General features: G+C 36.9%; 1 protein-coding gene across 1 annotated transcript; it reads left to right on the top strand.

Annotated features, from left to right (window-relative positions):
* The first annotated feature begins 956 nt into the window (after positions 1-956).
* On the top strand, positions 957-16064 carry LOC100252144 (sodium/calcium exchanger NCL). Its single transcript, XM_002282912.5, has 7 exons — positions 957-1416; positions 9805-9990; positions 10829-11010; positions 13170-13315; positions 13392-13668; positions 13748-14050; positions 15449-16064. The coding sequence occupies exons 1-7, from the start codon at positions 1020-1022 to the stop codon at positions 15695-15697; spliced, it is 1740 nt and encodes a 579-aa protein (XP_002282948.1). The 5' UTR covers positions 957-1019; the 3' UTR covers positions 15698-16064.
* The last annotated feature ends 4403 nt before the right edge of the window (positions 16065-20467 follow it).

Raw genomic sequence — 20467 nt, 5'->3', positions numbered from 1 at the left:
TTGCCTTTTAAAAAAAAACAGGTCCTAAATGCATCTTTTTAAAAATGTGATTGGAGAAGCAAATTTTTATTTAATTAAAAAATTCAAAGAATTGTACCGTAGAAGCATAAATCGTGTTTTATTTAGCTTATGAATTAATGGTCGAGAAATGTATTTAAAATAGTTCATTGAAAAAAAATTATTATAAAAGTTTTTAAACCAAATAAGTCAATAAGTCAATAAGTCAATAAGTCAAACCTTACCCATACGATCAATTTCTATTATGATCACATAGTGTTGATGGCACGTAATCTAACTTACCATAGAAAGAGCCGACATAAGAAATAACAAATTCAGGTGAATAGGGATGTTCAAAAAACACGAGAGCATGTGATTTTGATTGATCTCGTGGAAATGTTAGCTATGGTCCAATGCATTTGCAATATAAAGTAAAAAATTAGACCAAGGTGGATTTGAAAAGTATGTTCTCGGTTCTTCATGTTCCTACTATTTATTATTTTTCTCATTTAGTAGGGATAAAGTTTTTTAATAATAATAATAATAAGCAAATCTTATATTATACGAGAAAAACTTCTTAAAATTATATAAGTATGAGTTTTTCTTAATTTTATAAACATATTTTAAAACTATGAGAACTCCTTTTAATTTCAAAACGGATAATATCTACATTATTGAATACAATGGGTTATAAATGGTATCGGAGTAGATCTCTAACTTTAGGGTGAGGATTACTTTACTTCGTATAAAATATTTGTTTATTTCATCTTATAATCCTGTAAGAGTTTTAAATTATTTTTAAAAAATAATTTTTTTAAGAATATATATATATATATATATATATATATATATATATATATATATATATATATATATATATATATATTTAATTTTTAATCCTCGTTTGAAATAAAAGTTAAAAACATTCCTTTTAAATTATATAATTACAAATGAACACCTCTATTTACCTACGATAGAAAAAGCAGGACTCCACGTAAGACTCTTCGCTCTCCTCCACCACTATGGCCACCACCGCTTCCGGCTCCGTCCTCCTTCTTCTGCTCCTCGCCGCCGGAGCTGCCGTCGACGGCAGAGTCATAAGCAACCGCACATTGTCCACCGACCTAGTCTCTGATGACTTCCACGACCACCGCAATGGCTCGCCTTATCTTCTTCTCAGGTCATTTTCCGCCGTTTCAGCCTCGGATTCATGTGACCAGACGTACGGATTCATGCCCTGCACAACGACAATAGTGGGTAACCTCTTCCTCATCGTGGTCTATGGTTACCTCATGTTCCTCGCCGCAACCTATCTTTCCTCCGGCAGTGAGCTCCTGCTTGAAATCTTGGGCCCTGGCCTGGTCGGTGGCCTCATCGTTCCCATACTCGGCGCTCTTCCCGATGCCATTCTTATCCTTGGTACGGACTTTGCTCTCTTTTCTTTGTTCTTTTACAGGGAAAGTGTAGGTAAATGGTAAAATGACCGTTGGGTTGATGAGAAAGTGGAGGAAAATAACAGAACCGTCATTTTTTTTAGCGTTATTGAAAATGAAATGCTCGAAACAGTTAGGTGAAGTGGTTGTTTTAAGAGAGGTTTTCATTTTTCTGTGTTCACTGCTAGCAAGTTTTTAATTTTTCTTTCATTTTCTTGGTAATCAAGCGGCGTATCTGTTTCTGATTTGGTTCCCCGGAAATTGGAGGAAGCGGGAAGATTGGATTTGGGTCTTTTGTTTTACATTGTTTTTTTTCAGATTCACTTATGCTTTTTTTTAAAAAATTTCATAAACTTTTTACTCTGTTTCTTACTGAGAAGTTGGAGGAAGAAAAAGGATAACAATGAAATTTGGTCATTCATTTCTCGCTATATATTTTTAAATATTTATTTATTTATTTTATATGGGTTGAAAAACTCTGAAGATTCCAGCAACCAAAAAAATCTTCTTTTTTTTTTTTTAATTTTGAAAAGGGAAAAAATCAATCAGCTACAAAGAATGTAAATCAAGTGTTTTCTTCTCCTTCTAATTTTCTGATTTTTATTAAAGATTGTTCTTGAACGTGATCGTCTCTCCGGCAGAGACGGTGATGGACGACGGCACAAACACCAGGCCTCCGTCGCTGCTGCCTAGCGAGACCTCTACGGCCATGGCATTGCTGGCGAGCAATGCGCTGGTGGCCTTGACGGTGTTGGCAGCGCGGTTCATGGTTGCGCCGGAGGAGGGTGTGGTGATAATTTAATAGAAAGCGTAGACTTGCGGTGAGGTGGTGTTTTTTGATTTGTGTGGTTTGTATTTGTGATGAGATAAAGGAGGATGGGATGGGTGGAGAAATGGGTTATCTGCAGAGTATGCCTGCTATTGGTTGGATTGGATGTCATCCTCTGACGTGGCATGGCTGTACTGATGTGAGGTTGAGAATGTAGGAGGTGGAAATTTTTTCCAAATTAGTGGACGACTGAGGATTGGTATTGCAGACAAATTCTTTCATTCAATTGAAAACTCTCTCAGTGTGTGATTTAGAGTTGGGATGTTAGATATATGTTTGAAAGTTGAAAAACTGAAGTTAGAATTAATCCATAATTTTATTTGAATTTGAAGTCCCAATTTGAGAATTTTATTTTGATTTCAGACCAACATACCATTATTTTATTAGATTTTCCTTTTAAATTTATAAATTCTTTTAATAAAAATATCTAAACATATTAAAACATTCTTATTAAACTCGAAAAAAAAACATATTTGATTTCTCATAAATTTATAAATTCTTTTAATAAAAATATCTAAACATATTAATTTTTTGCTGACAGTGTTTTATTTCAGCTGGTGAATTTAAGAACACATCAACCTGAATTTTTTTGTGTTCTTTTATAGTTTGGAGTTTCTTGGTGGGAGTTTTTCTGTTTCTTGTGTCTGAGATACCTAGTGAAAGATCCATTTGGGATGGATGGTAAACGATCTTTCGTACTTTCCTTTGTCCTATAGCCATTTTTTTATATATAAGTAAAAAGAAAGTATATTAATCAAAAAGAGGAAACACCAAAAAACCAATGCCCTCGAAGTATACAGGGAGTATACACACCGCCTTCCCTTACTAGGAGCCTATTTAGTCTAAAAAACTTACAAGAGAAGAAGGGCTCTCTACTAAGGAAACCCTGACCCAAGACCAAATATTGCATACAAAAGAATATTTCAACCTTTGAAGCGAGAGTTCCTCATTCCCAAAAGCTAGTCTATTTCTTTCCTTCCAGACTGACCAAAATATACATAAAGGAGTCATTTGCCAAGCCTTTTTGTACCTTTTCCCCACAAACACTCCATTCCATCCAAGAAGGGTTGCCTTCACTGTACACGAAAGAGTCCAAGATACACAAAAAAGGGAGAAAAGAAGGTTCCACAGGACCCGCGTCTTAACACAATGAAGTAAGAGATGATCCACCGTTTTTGCTTTGGATAGACAAAGAAAGCACTTGTTTGCCAAAGAGAACCCCCTCCTTTAAAGTTGCTTCAAAGTTAAGACTTTACCCCAGGAAACCTCCCAAGCAAAGAAAGCTACCTTTGGAGGCACTCTTACCCTCCAAATTCTTTCGCTAGGGAAAATAGAAGAACCCCCCCCCCCCCCCCGCTCCAACATAGAATAAAGAGACTTAACTGAGAAAGCACCATCATTTGAAGCTGTCCAGATCACTCTATCTTCCTCTTCCCTTTGAACCCCGAAGGCATGGATCTTCTGCAACAAACGCTCCACCAAATCGATCTCCCAATCATTAAATGCCCTTACAAAAAGAGAAGTCCAACCATCCTCATCTCCAACAGGGTTCCAAACCTCCGAAACCTAAATATTCTTAGACATGGAAATGGAGAAAAGAGAGGAGAAGGACTCACAAAGTGGTCCATCTCCGCACCACATGTCTTTTCAAAATCTCACTCTTTACCCATTACCCACATGGTAAGCTAACCTACCATCTAACAACCACCACTTCTTCCTGATTGCTTTCCAAAGCCTAACATCGTTTCTCCCAATTACATTCCGAGTACGCCATCCTCCCTCTTCTTCACCATACTTGAGGCTAATTACACGCCTCCACAACGCCTCTTTCTCATTAGCATACCTCCAATTCCACTTGCACAAAAAAACATTATTCATCAAAGCTAAATTTCTCACACCTAGCCCACCTTTCTTTTTTTCCTAGCAAACCAAGTTCCATCTGACAAGGTGAGGTTTTTGGACAAGAGCTCTCCCACGCCATAGAAAATCCTTCTGAATCTTCTCCAATCTCAACCTCACTTTTCTTGGCAAGTAGAAGAGAGACATAAAGTAAATATGCATGCTAGAAAGAGTGCTTCTGATTAGGGTGAGTCTCCCCCCTTTAGATATATACTACCTCTTCCACATAGTAAGCCTTTTGTGAAAACGCTTTTCAACCCCATCCCACATAGCCAATGAATTGAAAGGTGCCCTTAAAGGCAATCCCAGGTAATAAGAAGGAAGCCCACCCGCTTTACAACCCAACTCCAAGGTCAATCCCTCTCTATCATGCACCTTTCCCATCAGGATCAACTCACTCTTCTCTAAGTTGATCTTCAACCCTGAACACGCCTCAAACCACATGAGTAGCCAATTTATATAAGTCATTTGATATAAAGACTCCTCACAAAAAACTAACGCGTCATCCGCGAATAACAAATGCTAGATTTGAAACCCCTCACCACTCCTACCTCTCACCCTCCACCCAGATAAGAAGCCCCCACTAATAGCCCTTCTCAACATACTACTAAACACTTCCATGACTATCACAAACAAGTAAGAGGAGAGGAGATCTCCTTGTCTCAACCTCCTCGAGCTTTGAAAAAAACTGGATAGAGAACCATTAATTAAAACGGAGAATTTCACAGTGGAGATGCACCAATCTATCCACTTTATCCATCTCTACCCAAAACCCATCTTTTTAAGAACTGCCAACAAAAAGCTCCAACTAACATGATCATAAGCCAGATCCAACTTGCATAACACCCCTCTAACATTATCCTTCAACCTTGAGTCCACAGCCTCGTTTGCAATCAAAACTGCATCCAAAATCTATCTACCCTCCACAAAAACATTTTGGGACTCCGAAATCACTTTCCCCATCACCTTTTTAATTCTATTGGCCAACAACTTGTAGAGGCTGCCTACAAGGCTGATAGGTCTGAAATCTTTTAGATCTTCTGCTCCTCCCTTCTTTGGAACTAAGACCAAGAAAGTTGCATTCAGAGATTTAACAAATCTGCCCCTCTCATGGAATTCCCTGAAAAAACCCATTATCTCAATCTTCACTACGTCCCAACAAAATAGCCAAAAAGCCATGGTAAAGCCATCCGGATCTGGGGCTTTATCCTTACCTAGATCTGAAAGTGCCACAAACACCTCTCCTTCCGCAAAAGGAATCTCCAACCCCTCAGCCTCATTACTAGCTAACCTCATGAAAGACAGCCCCTCAACACCATGATGCCACCCTCCTTCAGTATACAGCTTTTTAAACGCCCCTACCACACTATTTTTTAAATCATTCTCCTCCGTATGCCAATAGTCATCCACTTTCAACTTGGACAACCAATTTCTTCTGTTGTGCACATTCGCCATCCTATGAAAGAATCTAATGTTATTGTCCTCCTCTTTCAACCATAGTTCCCTAAACTTTTGTCTCCAAGAAATTTCTTCCCTCAACACCCAAGTCTTATAAGCCTCCTTAGCCTTCTTTCTTGCTTCACAATCCTCCAGACTCAGAGTTGAATGTTTCTCCAATTCATCCCAATACTCCACCTGACTAAAAGCTTCACTCTTCTTAGTATTATTTAAACCAAAAACTTCTTTATTCCAGATCTTTAAAATATCTTTTAAGGCTCTTAGTTTTGCATCCAGAACAAAGTTGAAAGACCCAGTAAAAGATGAACTCCCCCACCACCTCTTCATCTAATCCATGAACCCCTTTTCCTCCAGTCACATGTTCTCAAATCTGAACGGTGAAGGACCCCTCTTCAAATCTCCACCTTCTAGGAGGATGGGAAAATGATTAGAGACTAGTCTAGCAAGGATCCCCTACACGGCCCCATTGAACATACTGTCTCAATCATCTGTCACTAAGAACCTGTCAAGCCTAGACTGGGACTGGTTATTTTCCCCGCCTCGCCATGTAAAAGGACCCCCCTGTAAAGGATAGTCCCTTAGTTCCAAATCTTTCACCACTTCTGTAAATCTCCTCATTGACACAGAAAGCCCACCCCCCCTACCACGCTCTTCTGGGTATCTGACCATATTGAAATCTCCCCCCACACACCAGGGATCTCTCCATAACCCTTTTATTGACCCAAGCTCCTCCAAGAAATCTTCTTTGTCCCTATTGCACACCGGCCCATAAACACCAGTGAACACTCACCTCAGCTCATCCACACAATTTTTAAACTAACATGATACTGTAAACATCCCTTCTTCCACCTCCAACAATTCAACCACTCTATTGTCCCAAAACACCAAAACACCTCCAACTGCCCCCCTAGAATTGATTGCTCTCCAGTCAAGATGTCTTCCCACCCTAAGACTGCGAACATGCCCCATACTCATTTCCTTGATTTTAGTTTCCTGCAGGCACACCACATCCACTTTATTGGATTTTATGACGGACTTAATGGTTTTTCTCTTATCACTATCGTTTGCCCCTCTGACATTCCATGATAAAATCCTTATCTTCATTTGCACCCCGGTCCAGAAGCCCCTTCAAACTTGCTTGCATTGGTAGCCACTCTAGCTCTTTTATAGCTTACTATCCACTCCAACTTCTTTAATTCCCTACTGGATTTTGAAGCCGAAGACTTCGTTTTTCTATACTCCCTATCCTGGCTCTTTTGTTCAATTCTCCCCCTCATTCTACAAAATTTCCTCCTCAAACCCTTCTGTCGTCATACCCAGACAACGACTGAACTTTGCAAGGCAGCTGGAACTCTATCCTTCCTCTCTCCCCCTTTCTTCCAGCTAAAGGGCCATCGTCTCTGCTAATGGACTTTCTAAATCCACTCCAAATGGAACTATAGCTAGCTTAGACCCACTTGCACCGCCACCCGCAGCCCGCGGAAACAAGTTCCACCATTTGGGGGGCCGAAAAGACTTCTAACCTCTCTTCACGCAAAGGAGCCTTACTCCTTGCTCCTTCCGCTGCCCCAAACATCCCACTGGAAACCCCCTCATTCCCCATCACAGCAACATCGGGCCCCAAGAATGGAGTAGAAAAAGAAGAAACCCCAAGCCCCAAAGAGAGAATAAGGAGTTTGATGTGAAGGGCGTACCTGGATGCTTCATCCAAAAGCGCTTCGTCGATGAGCTTCAGATGGCCAAGAGACAAAACCTTGCCACCAGGGTCTCCCACTGCCAGGAGCTCATGTTCCAACCCCGCGTTATTCCCAACAAACTCAGAGGGAGCCTTAGAAGGGACGGGCTCCCTAAAAGGACTCGGATGGACCTCAGGATTCAAAGGCCCAAAAGGCTCCTTTGACACCTTTCCCCAGCCCGAAACCGCAGGGCTTAGGGAAGAAAGGTCCTCGGCCCAACCCGTTGCTCCTTTTAAATTCGGCCCACTTGCACCTCTTAAAGACACCCAACAACCAGACTTGGGCCCAAGCCCACTCACTGAGGAGCCCGCTGTAGGAGTTACTGTCGACCTGCCCCTTACACTGTTAGCAGTCCTCAGTCCACTGCCACACGCCACCTACACATCTGACCCCCTGTTTTGAAATTCAAATTGAGGCTCCCGTACTCTAGCTTTAGCGCGTGAAACTCCCACACCTTCATCCCTAACCTCACACCCTTTTCTCATCTGCAACCATGAACTTGACTCAGCCTGCATCACCCACAATGAAGCTTCCCACCACAGGCTAAGCTCCCAACTAGAGTTACCAGCCTCCACCTGTAGTGGCCATTTTTTCCCCGAAACTTTGACCAAAATCCGAGCCCACTGCAGCTGGGAGAAGAAAACAGTTTCCTCATCCATAGCTACAGACCTCCCACAACACTCTCCAATTCTCTAAAAACCTCCCTACTCCAAAGATGAAGAGGAAGTCCTACAATCCTCACCCAAACTTCCTTAGCAAGGCTCTCTTTCCAAGTGCACCCCACTTCCGGTCCCAACCTTTGCAAGAGAAAATCTCTATTCTTGAATCGTCTGCTCACTTTTAAAAGCACCATATCAGCTTCCCATTTATTTTGAAACTCAAATAACATAAGGGCCCCACCCAACCTGAAAATTCTTAAATCCCCCTTAAGCAACCAACTTTCAAACGCCCATCTCTTCAAAGAAGGCAGTAGAGGAATGTACTCAGGACTACCACCAAAACAGCCCACTAGACAACACCTTAGCTGCTCCTCCCTGCACAACAGTTCCCATTCCCCTAGGTGCACCCTTAAAGAATCCCCTGACTCTCCTATCTTCCTTTTCACTACTTCTGCAAACGAACCTGACTCATTCTCTAAACCTTTTACAATACTCCCCACCTTGCCAGCGGTTGGATCAAACTGGAAGCTATTCGTCAGAACTGGAATGGAGACCCCAAGAGCCCTTAACTTCTTAGACAACAGAAACCAACCCCCTACTAAGCCATTTCCTTTTGGAAAAACAAGATAGAACTTCTTAGCTTCCAAATCTTTGACCGAGCAGAGTAAAAACCTCCTAGCCTCATTAGAACGACAATCCAGCCTAAATTTTTATCCTCCTTCTTCCCAAACTTTTAAACTCCTCAAATTTGACTCTCCTCTACACCAAGCTTCCACACCTTCCAACAATAGACTTAAGCTCTTTTCACCAAATCTTATCCAAGAGGAAAAGCCTTTACTCCTCTCCAAAATAGTTCCTCTCAGTTTACCTCGGACCATTACAATGGAGATTTCGAACATCTTAGATTCAACGGCAAACCAACACTTTCCACCTTTCGAAACTCCACTTGAGTCCATAAGCAAACCTCTCTCTCTCTCCCTCCTTTGTCCTGTAGCCATTGTTTTGCAAATTTCTTTGCTAAGTAATATCCCCAACATTATGCTTTATTTTTAGAGCAAGAGTTCTGCAAATGATTTGGTTCTTAATATTTTTTTCCTTTTTTTCTATTTTTTGATCCCAACTTTGAGCATGGATGAAGTTTTTAGCACTACCTTTGACGTGACATCATGAATAAGCATCTTCTAACAATTTGAAATCTATGTTTAAGTTGATGATCACATTAGATACGCAGTAGAGGAAACCTTCCAAATACGTCCGATGCTTTATCTTGATTGGAAGTACCCTATGCCTTAGCCCAAATGCTCATTGGTGCTGTTGCACAAATTTTGGAACTATCGCTTTCAAATGAGAATGGTATTTTGGAGTTTTGGTTGGGGTAAAAGGAAAAAAGGATGGAATAATCAATTATCCCATAGTATGAAGGGCGTGAATTATACCATGCTATGCATTGACAGCTTTAGTAAATATTCAATTCTCTGCTTTGATTCTTGAATTGATGGTTTGCTTTATCTTATATACTAGTCATGCCTTCTTTTGCCTAAAACCAGTAGTGCTTCACTGCTTTGCAGTGATTAATTTATGATGCTGCTCACCCCTTGTATCCCCACATTTTCAAAATCTAAATTTTCTTTTCCATGTTTCCAATGGGGAGACCGTGCATGTTCGTTGGTAGTCCTGTATCCTTTTCTGTTATTTTCATTTTATGTTTTATCTTTTTTTGTAGTGACATTGCAATCATGTATCTAATGATTGATCTCCATGTTCCTTCTAATCAACTCTCTTGTTTCATGTAGTATCTGGACTTTCTGGAAGTACAGAAACTGCACAGAGTCAGGTCTCTGTAGGAATGGGGTTGCTTGCTGGATCAACTGTAATACTCCTTACAATAATGTGGGGATCTTGTGTTATTGTTGGCAAGTGTGACCTTCAGGATTCAGTTGCCAAAGACTTGCAAGATACCAAAGGATTTAGCCTAACCGGTATGCCCATGTCCATATACCTTTACCTGTGTATAGCGCTATCCTATATCTTTTATTATTTCTTTCTGATAAACTACTAAGTTCTGGCTTGTATACATTTTCGGCAGTCACAAGCCCAGTCAAAAACTACATATGTTGCATGCTGTTAAGATTAAGGCAGGGACATTTGTTTAATTTGATAATTTGATGATGGACTTATGGAATACATGGTGTAATAAGGAGCATATCTATATTTTACAGATGAATTAGTGTCTAATATCATTTAACAAGATAGTGGGTCCCACAATAAATTACATTTTCAACTTCTCTTAATTTTCTTCTCTCATGTGTTATACCTTCATGTTTACCTGTTCATCCTTCTCTCTCGATTTCTTCCACATGTTACACATTATGCATATAACTAGTAAGGATATTTTGGAAATATGTTGAGCCATTTATATCATTCCTTATTAGCAAATTTTTTGTAGGCTTAGAATGTCTGTTAACTTTGCAGCTGTTACATGACTAGAAAAGTCAAGTGTAGAAGATTTAAGCTATCACTATGTTGACCTTTAAAAGTGTGATTGATGAAAATATATATTCTCTAAAATACACATACCCTTGAGACTTGTATAAATTTAAGTTGCTTTTCTTTGCTATCTTCTAATTCCATTTAAGTGATGGTAAATGTCATCCTACTGCTGAGTTAAGTGTCAGGAATGATATTCACATATTCCAAAAGTTGATGACTAAAAACACATCCTTAAACTGTGTTTGATGCCGTAGTATAAACAGATTTAAAAATATTGAATTAATGACTATAGTGCTACATGTTTAAAATAATTCCCCTCCTTCACAGGTTCTGGTGTTAGTACCGATATCTGGACTAGTTACGCTGCAATCATCATGGTGATATCAGTCATCCCATTTATCATTGTCCAACTACCTCAAGTTCTACATTCAACTTCAGCAAGACGCTTAGCAGTCTTGATTGCGCTTATTGTCTCCCTTATATTATTGATTACTTATTGCTTGTACCAGGTAATTATTTTCTTGGCAGTCATCAAATTTAATTACGCTTTGGTTTTTAATTTTAATCATGTCTGATTCCTTGAGGCAAGGGCTCATGTGGCAAGGGGTTAGGATGGGATAGGTGCATTCTAGATTTCATTCCATGTTCTGAAGGAAAAAAATATCTATTCAATCCTTTATGTTATTCTTTCTTGTTTGTTAATATTTGTTGTTGTATGTAGTATTTTAGGACTTGGTAATGTTTAAGTGTTCCATTTTTGTTGTTACACTGAGATGATGAAAGTACTTGATTGGAAGCAACATCCCTTAGCTTTCTGTTGTTATTAGCAATTCAAGGTTTCCTATTGTGTTGAGAGTTTGTCACCTTTGACATTTTTGTTAGACTTATATGTGTTTTGAAATTTTCAACAGTTAAAAGGATTGATTAAATTTGAACCTCTTGTGCACCCCCCTCATCATTTTGTCGATCCAACTAGGGCCTAAATTCATGAAATTCCTATGCATTAAACTCATGTTTGTTAAATTGAATATTTTTTTAAACCTCTTGTATCCAATGTTTTCATATGAATTATCATCTCAGTGAACCATACAAGCAACAAGTAGTAATAAATGGTCAACCTTTTTAAGGCACCATAATAGAAACAAGAGAATGATGCAAGCAACCAGTATTTGTATTAGGAGTTATAGTGAACCATACAAGCAGCTGTAATAGATAAATTTCTATACAACCCTTGGCACCAATCCTATATATCCTCATGAAGTGAAAGAAACCTAATTTCCTTAGCCCAAATTTCCACAACTTTCCCACTTAATTCATACTGCATCTTCAATCATGTTGCATTGTTCCAAACCACAAGTTGGTGACCGATGCTATTTTGCTGTCCTCTACTCACAGACATAGTTTGACTCTTTAAATCCTACTATCTTCCATACATAGTTTAACACTTTAAATCCTACTATCTTCCATGAAATTGGTTATCTGTTACTATACTTCATGCTTCTAATATGTACATGTGTGCATTTTTTTTTCAATTTTTTTTTTCGCTATATAAAAATCCTACAGTACATGATTTGATATGGAAAAATAGAAAAAAGATTCATGATTTAGTTTTATGAGTTAACAACTATGGCCACAAAGTCGAATAATGTTGACATGTTGCCACTTAGATCTCTGGAAACCCCCTTGCTTTGAGAACTTCTTTTTGAAATCATCATGTCCTTCCAAGAACCATCAAAATGATGTTTTCTGGTTTACATTCAAGAAAATGAAACAATTGATGACAGCATGTTTCCAAATGTTCCTGCTGTTTTCTAAAACATGTCTCTAAAGCTTTTTCATGTTTTTTTTGGAATGGATCTGAAAATTCCCTTGGTTTCATGCTTGAATACTTTTAATTGTATGACTTTATTTGTGGATTGATAAGCGCTCAAGAATCTCTTCCATTCACAGATAATTTATAAGATTTCTTTTTTGAGAAAATTTCATCAAAATGTTTCAATCATAACAACGTCCCTTTTGTCAAATGCACCATTAATTAATCTAAAATATTTTGTATTTTCATTTATCTATCACTTATCTCCTGAAAATGGAAGCGTTTGGGATGTCTGAGGGAAACATTTGGAAATTTAAACTTGAAACTATACGCATGCTATAATGTGCTGTTCTTTGGTTAAATAGCATGTCATAGTTTATTGCAAAGTCAAAGACACCCTTTCTTACATTTTACAAAGTTTTGCATATTTGAGTTTTCAATGCCTTAGGAACAGACTTTCCATCTAAAAAGGGAAAATTTAGGGCTGCCTTAGTCAGCCGCTGAGTAATATAACCGGGATTGTTACAGTCAATGGCGATAATTTTTTTTCTTGCCATAGAGTTAGCTAATATGAATTTTTATTTTTTCTTTCTTCTTCTTCTTGGGATTGGCAATTTTAAATTGAATTGTGGAATTGCCATTTTTGTTGTATCATATGGAGGGAAGGTTTTCTCCTTCATGATTTTATAGATTTTATGTTTTCTGCTTTCCAATTTATAATCCACTTGTAGATGGGTTTCTGCCTTTCTCTTAATAGATTCGACAAAATTGTTATTCATAAAAATACAAAAGAAAAAGGAATCTTGGTCTCCTTTCTGTATTGATGCTCGACTTTTCTTTTTAATATCGGTGCAGGTTTTTCAGCCTTGGATACAAAAGAGACGACTTGCTTATGCAAAGCATAAACATGTAATATCTGGACTTCTTAAACATTTAAGAATGCACACACTAGGAAAGCTCCTAACAGAGGAGGGTGAACCTAATGAAGAAATTATAAGAAAGTAAGTGTTTTATCAAATGCGCGTATGCTGTTAGTATGACTTGTATTTCCTGAGCACATGATTGGTACTGCCACAGGCTTTTTCATTCAATTGATGAGAATCACGATGGGAACCTTTCAAAAGCCGAATTAAGACCATTGATTGTAGGAATTCAGTTTGAGGAGATAGACTTGGATAGGAATGAGGCTGTGGACAAAGTGATGAGTGATTTCGATACATCCAATGATCAGTTTGTTGATGAGGGAGAGTTTGTCAAAGGAATTTCAAGATGGATTACGGAAGCAAAGCGTTATGAGGGTTCTGGTCCTGATGCTGGTCCTAATTCATCAAGTATTTTAGATGCTTTTCACAGGGTAAGTTGTCTCATAACAACCTTCTCCAGCAGCAGCTTATTATGAGCAAGATTGCCAACTTTTTGAAATGCGTATGCAGGGAACAAAGAGAGAGCACAATCGTTTGGAGGGGTATCAAAGTGATGAGGTGGTTGAGGCTGTGGAAAACCCGAAGTGGATTACCTTTAAAGCAGTGATGATGTTGTTGTTGGGAACTCTTATTGCAGCTGTATTTGCTGATCCCCTTGTAGATGCTGTTGACAACTTCTCTGATGCTACGAGCATTCCTACCTTCTTCATCTCATTTATTGCACTGCCCTTGGCTACCTCCAGTGAGGCAGTTTCAGCAATTATCTTTGCTAGCCGCAAAAAGAGAAGGACTACGTCTTTGACATTTTCAGTGGTGTGTTTCTTCCCTTCTCTTCTATGTAATTTTTGGATACTAAATAATCACACCACCTGTTTGGAACTATATAGCAGAGCATTATTTGATTAATGATCCAATATTTCTAATGTTTCCCAGACTTAACAATCTATTTTTTTAAGAAAATGAAAAAAAATTGTGATTTGTCATTCACTAATTAATCTGTTGATTTCTAGTGAAAAACTTAAGATTAGTAGATATTATTGCTTTTTCATTACTGCAAAGTGCCCATTAGCTCTTAGATTTGGCTAAACTTCATAGGTTGTTTTATAGGGAAGGTCCATTTAAATGTTCTATTGATTTGGGAAGTTGGGTTTTTATAACGTTGACTAAATTCAAGTTGTCTAAAGGCAGTTCTAAGCTTTACTTCTTTTGGAAAATGTTCAGTTTTGAGTGAATAATGTGAAGTACATTTATAGACTATGATCTAACCACTGCTCTAGCTGAAGTTTCTATGAGACCAAGTTCCAGCCTAATGGGTATTAGGTTGCATCCAGTTAGAGCTACTTCTAGTGTATTCCCAATACCTTTCTAAGAATGTGTCGGTGAGTGTTTTTATTTGTAAGTACTTTTAGTCGAAGTGCTTTCTCTTGAAGTTTTTTTTGAGAGAATCACCGTGCTTTCTAAAGAAAGCGTTATAAGTGATTTTTAAACTTTTTAAAAGTGTTTTTAAACTTTTACTAGACAGTAGACACTTAATTTTTCTCTAAAAATGTTTTTATGTTACAAGTGTTCTCTAAAAGCATTGTCAGAGGGACTCTTATTTGCATCACCAGCTATGAATATCATCATATTATAGTGGGAAATCATGAGGGGTGATTATCTTTTCTGTTTCGATCAGATAGAATTTTTATTCTATTAAAATATTTGGATGTGGTAGAACATTATATGCCCTTTTAAGACCAGTAGTTCTAGCGGTCGACTCAGTTCTTTCAAATTGTTTCTCATTATTAGAGTGTGGTAGTGATTTTAGGAAGCGCTTTCAACATTTTTAGAACTTAAAAATTTTTATCTTTTAGTCAAATCGATGTTTCTTACATTTGATCTCCTGAGACATCTTATAACACCTGTATTTCTCACAATCTCATAACAGTTCTTGTAATCCTCTCTCCCTCCCCCAGTGAAATGCAGTCTCTGGAACTGACTTTCTAAATGACTGGTGTATATTGAATTATGCAAACCATGTTAGCTGTCTGTAGACCAGAGTTCTAGTAGACATAGGTTCATCTTGGAATAGTGCAGAATTTGAACTCACAAGGCATAAACATCGGTGTTATTGTTTACAGGGATCATTATATTTGCTTAATAGTTAATTGTTTTGTTCTGGAGTTATGAAATCATCCCTCTAATCTGTTTTCATCTCTTTTTCTCATACAGTTATATGGGGCGGTAACAATGAATAATGTCCTTTGCCTGTCAGTCTTTTTAGCCCTCGTTTATGTTAGGGGATTAACATGGGACTTCTCATCAGAGGTGCTGGTCATTCTCATAGTTTGCGTTGTGATGGGCGTTTTTGCCAGTTTCCGCACCACCTTCCCTCTCTGGACATCTTTTGTAGCTCTCTTGCTATACCCTTTCTCCCTGGCACTGGTTTATGTTTTGGACTATGTCCTTGGCTGGTCATAGATTCATGGAGACCACAAAAGCTTTACGGGAGGCACTCTCTTGTGACTAATCGTAAGCTCTATGATTATTACTCTTTTTTGACTTCTTGGCTGTTTCACCTACATCTATATTTTGAGCTAATACTGCTTGAAACCCAAAACCCGAAACCTGAAGTGTTGTTTTGTAGCAATGGTGGATAGCAAATTTTCTAGTGTTCAGAAAGGTGAAAATTACTTTGCTTTCAATGCCACGAGTCTTTTCTTTTCTTCCTTTTAAATATGAAGGTTGAGCTTTATGTTAAAACCACTATTACTTGAGGTCGTGTTTAAATAATTTTGCTGCTGAATACCGATTTTATTACTTTTGTTCAACTGATATTTGAGCTGAACTGAGTCCCTTCAGTCTTATATTTTGAGTTATTAAAAAATTCTCCTAGTGCTGGAATCCTCAAGATTCAAATGAACTCTTAAAGTCCTTAAGCCTGTAAAAACTGAACCATTTTTTGTATTTTGTTGAGCTCTAATTGTTAGGCTATGTTTGGATGATGGAAAGCAGCAGGAAAAAGGGGGAAAAAAGAATCTAAAGTCTCTTTATTTGATATACATATGAAAAATTATTTTGGGTTTGGTTTGGATGGATTTTTAGACGTTAAGCCCATCGATGTGTCCAATTGGTTAGTGGTCGTCGGTGGTAGAGGCACATGGTCCTAGATTTGATTTCTATTGTTGATTGAATGTCCTGATTATCTGGTGCCGATTGTAGTGGGCGTTATTAGTATCTAAATGGAGAGTTTGAGGGGTTTCAGCATGGAACGTTCCTCAATTCTCAAGATAATAAAATAATTTTGAGAAGTTAAGAAGTTCTTTTAATTTGGTTAGGGCCTTTCAAACTGGTTTTATGAAAGAAGTTCGTGATTTAGAAGTCAGAATGAGAAAATAAAAAAAATATAAAAATTTATGAAATATCAATAGTTGGCTTTTATGGAAATATATAAAAGTAATAATACATATATTGAATTTGTTTTAAGAAAACGATATAGGGTAAATTTTGTTTTAATATTAATACTAATATGAGGTAAAATTTTGATTTAATTGAATCTAGATGTTTTATACAAATTACATTTTAATAGTTTCATTTAATATGAAAATCAGGATTAATATGGTTTTATATCATTTGAGAAAGAAGAAAACCATTTTAATGTAAACAATATTTAATACCATTATATAGGGTTTACAAATGCAAAATTTATCTACAATCAACTTGTTTTAGTTCGTACAATGCCTTTTTGAGTTGATTAACTAAATGTGAAGAAACTGATCATCTTGGCAAAGGTGGTATGTAAACCTCCTCATGTAGTTTTTCATTCAGAAAAAGCATTCCCCACATCTTACAAGCCTTTGGAGTAATTACTATTGTGTATTGATGGTAATGTATATAGAATGACTTGGGTTATTGATTATAAATATGGATATTTTACAATTAAGTATTTGAGATTCTTCATAATATTCTTAATTTTAATTCATTTATGTGTTTGTTTGAAATCTTCCATTGTATATGATTTGGAATATTGTACAACATTTATGGAGGAAGATAGTGAAATCTATCGTAGTCCTCGGAAGATGAATTTAAATCATATTAAGAAAGATTGTCCACAATCGTAATTATAAAGAGGATAAATATTTATCTCATTTAATGAGTCATCATGCTTTATGAACTTAAAAATTTGCAAAAGGGAACAAATTGTTCCTTCTAATCAAAGAAAATAAGAACTTGCATTTTTTTAAATCAAATTTATATTCATAAATCTAAAATATTTAGAATTTAGAATTGATTTCATGCATTCTCATATTTCTATTATTTCAATCAATATCTAAAATGTCTTTTTAAGTTGATGACACAATGTGTTCGAATAAGTTTTTAAACCACAAAAAAATAAATATGGTTTTTTTTAAAAAAAAAATATTAATAACTTTTAAAAAATTATTATGCAAAAAATACATGAAAATTATTTTTACTTTTGTTATTGTTTAAAGCACACTCATCCCATATATAAAACATTTCTCAAGATCTCCACTTGAAAAATAAAATATTCATAATAAAAACCGAGGCTGAATTTTAATGTTGGACTATCCCTAGAGGGGTGAATAGGTGTTTTTAAATAAATATAAGAGATACTCCAACATGTATCTAAATAAATTTAAGAGATGCTCCAACATGAATCATCTTTCTTTAAAATTTCTCATATCTTCTAACAACTTTTTAACAAAAAAAATAAAAATAAAAATCACATGCAAGAATAGATGCACCAAAACTCTCTAAAAAATTTAATAAATGCAATTTGTATGCAAATGAATCAAGATTCCCGATCAAAATTCATAATAATAATTAACTATTTAAAACATATTTCTAATTACTCTTTTGATATCATAATCAAATTGAAAAGAAAAGTATCCAAAATTTCTAAAGAATAATTGAACTCATTTCAACTTATTTTTCACCCATTTAACATTTATGATTAAGAATGAAATTAGCATCGATAAATGATAATGAAAAATGAGAAGAATGAGGTGGAGACCATAACACCAGATTTTTACATAGAAAATCTCCTAAGAGATGAAAACCCATGGGCCTACTAACAATTAAACACTTTCACCATGAAAAAATTTAATATGTACAAGGAGTTATCTTACTCATGTCTAATCAATCATTTACGAACTATTTGACCAACATCTTTTCACTTCAACTACATGCCTTCATCTTTTAGAGCATACTTGGAGTTCATGTTCAAACAAATCAACTAGGGTGAGGCTATCAATTTTATAACATATAGAAACTTCCCTTTTATTTGAGAAATATTTTTAAAAACAGTTTTTGAAAAACTGGTCTTTAATATTTTATAGAAAAAAATTGGGTTTGAGAACCTAAAATATGTTTAACTTATTTCTTATATTTTTAAATGTCTTAAAACTAACTTGATATCTAATAATTTATTTATAATCATTTTCAATATTCGTATAATTATTTTTTAAAACGCTATAGAAAACAATCGAAAACCATTAAAAGATTATACATCAAGTTTTTTGTTTTTGAGAAAATTGGTTTTTGTTTTGTCAGGCTGTTAAATGTATTTTCTTGGTTTTTTTTTCTTTAAAGAATCAAATACTATTTTAAAAAATAGTTACCAAATATGCCTTAAATTTCTAAGATATGTAGGGATTTCTTCTTACCATGCAGAGAAAAGAGCGTTGAGAAGGCTAGCCAAAGTAGGGTTCCTATTTTATTGAGGACTAAGCCTTTAAGTTCATTGCAGTACTGGTTTCTTTTTATCAACCATACCACGAATCCGTTGTAGACATTTATGAATGTTATTAGAATCCACATGGCTCTTGTGAAGGGCTTCATGAATAGCCATGCTTTATTGCTGCTTTTTGATCGAACTGGGGTTATCATCTGCAATCCTGGTTCAGCATGAGGTTGTGTGAACTCTGCATGCTCAAACCTTTTGGCTACTATTGCAACATCTCCAACTACTGCATCAACTTTCTGCTCACATTTGCAGAGTTTCAAGTAAATATACAAATATGGACAAGTTCTATGTGAATAAGACTTAGGTTGTATTTGTTTTTTGGCTTAATAGAAAAAACCAAATATTTTAACTTTTTCTATTCAGCTAAAAGTAACTCATTGACATCAACCAACATCATTAAACTAAACTTATTAATAAGAAATTCACTTTAATTATGTTGGTTAGTATCAATAAGGTACTTTTAGCCGAATAGAAAAAGCCAAAATATTTTACTTTTTTTATTCAGCCAAAAAACAAACACCACCTTAGAGTTTATTTGGGAATTGTTTTTAAATTGAAAGCGGTATAGGTTTGATAAATAAATAAAAATTGACAAAAAACAGTTTTTGAAAAATGATGGTACAAACATGGAAAATGATTAAAAATAAAGTATCACCGAACAGACCTTTCAAATCGGAAGAGCAAGAAACTGAATGAAAGAAGACAGCATATCTCGTACCTTTAAGAAGACAGCATATCTCGTACCTTCAAATAAACCTGTCTCACTAGTTCATCGTATGTGCCATTGAAGGCATACAACTTATGTGGCAAAGCATATGGCAAGCGTTCCACAGTTGCATTTAAGGGTCTCCAATGGGCGGGCCGGGCCTATGGGCCCGTTGACTGGTCAACGGGCCGGGCCGAGCTCAAATGCTAGGCCCGCGGCCCGGCCTATGAGCCTGCGGGCTGGCGGGCTGGGCGGGCCGGGCCAACGGGCTTTTTTAAATAAGCCAAAATGGCTTTTAAATAAAGGAAGGAAGAGGGGGGGATTCGAACCCCTCCCCTCAAGCTTAAATTTTAAGGCTCTAACCAACTGAGCTACATTTCTTTTGTGCTTATTAAATGAATTAGTTATATATATATAAAAATATAGTATATTATTTTTAAAAAAAAAATTAAAGGCGGGCCTAAGGGCGGGCCGGCCCGCCGGGCCTAAATTTAGGCCCGCGGCCCGGCCCGCCCATAAACGGGCTCGGGCCGAGCTTGGGCCCGGCGGGCTTGGGCCGGGCCGGGCCTAAAGCGGGCCGCGGGCTTTTTGGAGACCCCTAGTTGCATTGAAGACATTGATTGAGAATCCTTTGAAAGCAATATTATTTCCATCTTGTGTCACTTCTGCAAACTGTTTGAAAGTGGACCCACTGGTCTTCAGTGGCTTCTCATCTGTTGGAGTCGTCCATCCCCTTGGAGTATTCCTGGGTCCCCCAGGCCAAATCACCTGTGCCAGA

The sequence above is a fragment of the Vitis vinifera genome, chromosome 19 (genome assembly GCF_030704535.1).
Source record: "Vitis vinifera cultivar Pinot Noir 40024 chromosome 19, ASM3070453v1".
Lineage (NCBI taxonomy): Eukaryota > Viridiplantae > Streptophyta > Magnoliopsida > Vitales > Vitaceae > Vitis > Vitis vinifera.
Note: the sequence above shows the minus strand (reverse complement) of the source record. Positions and strands in the feature narration are given on the sequence as shown.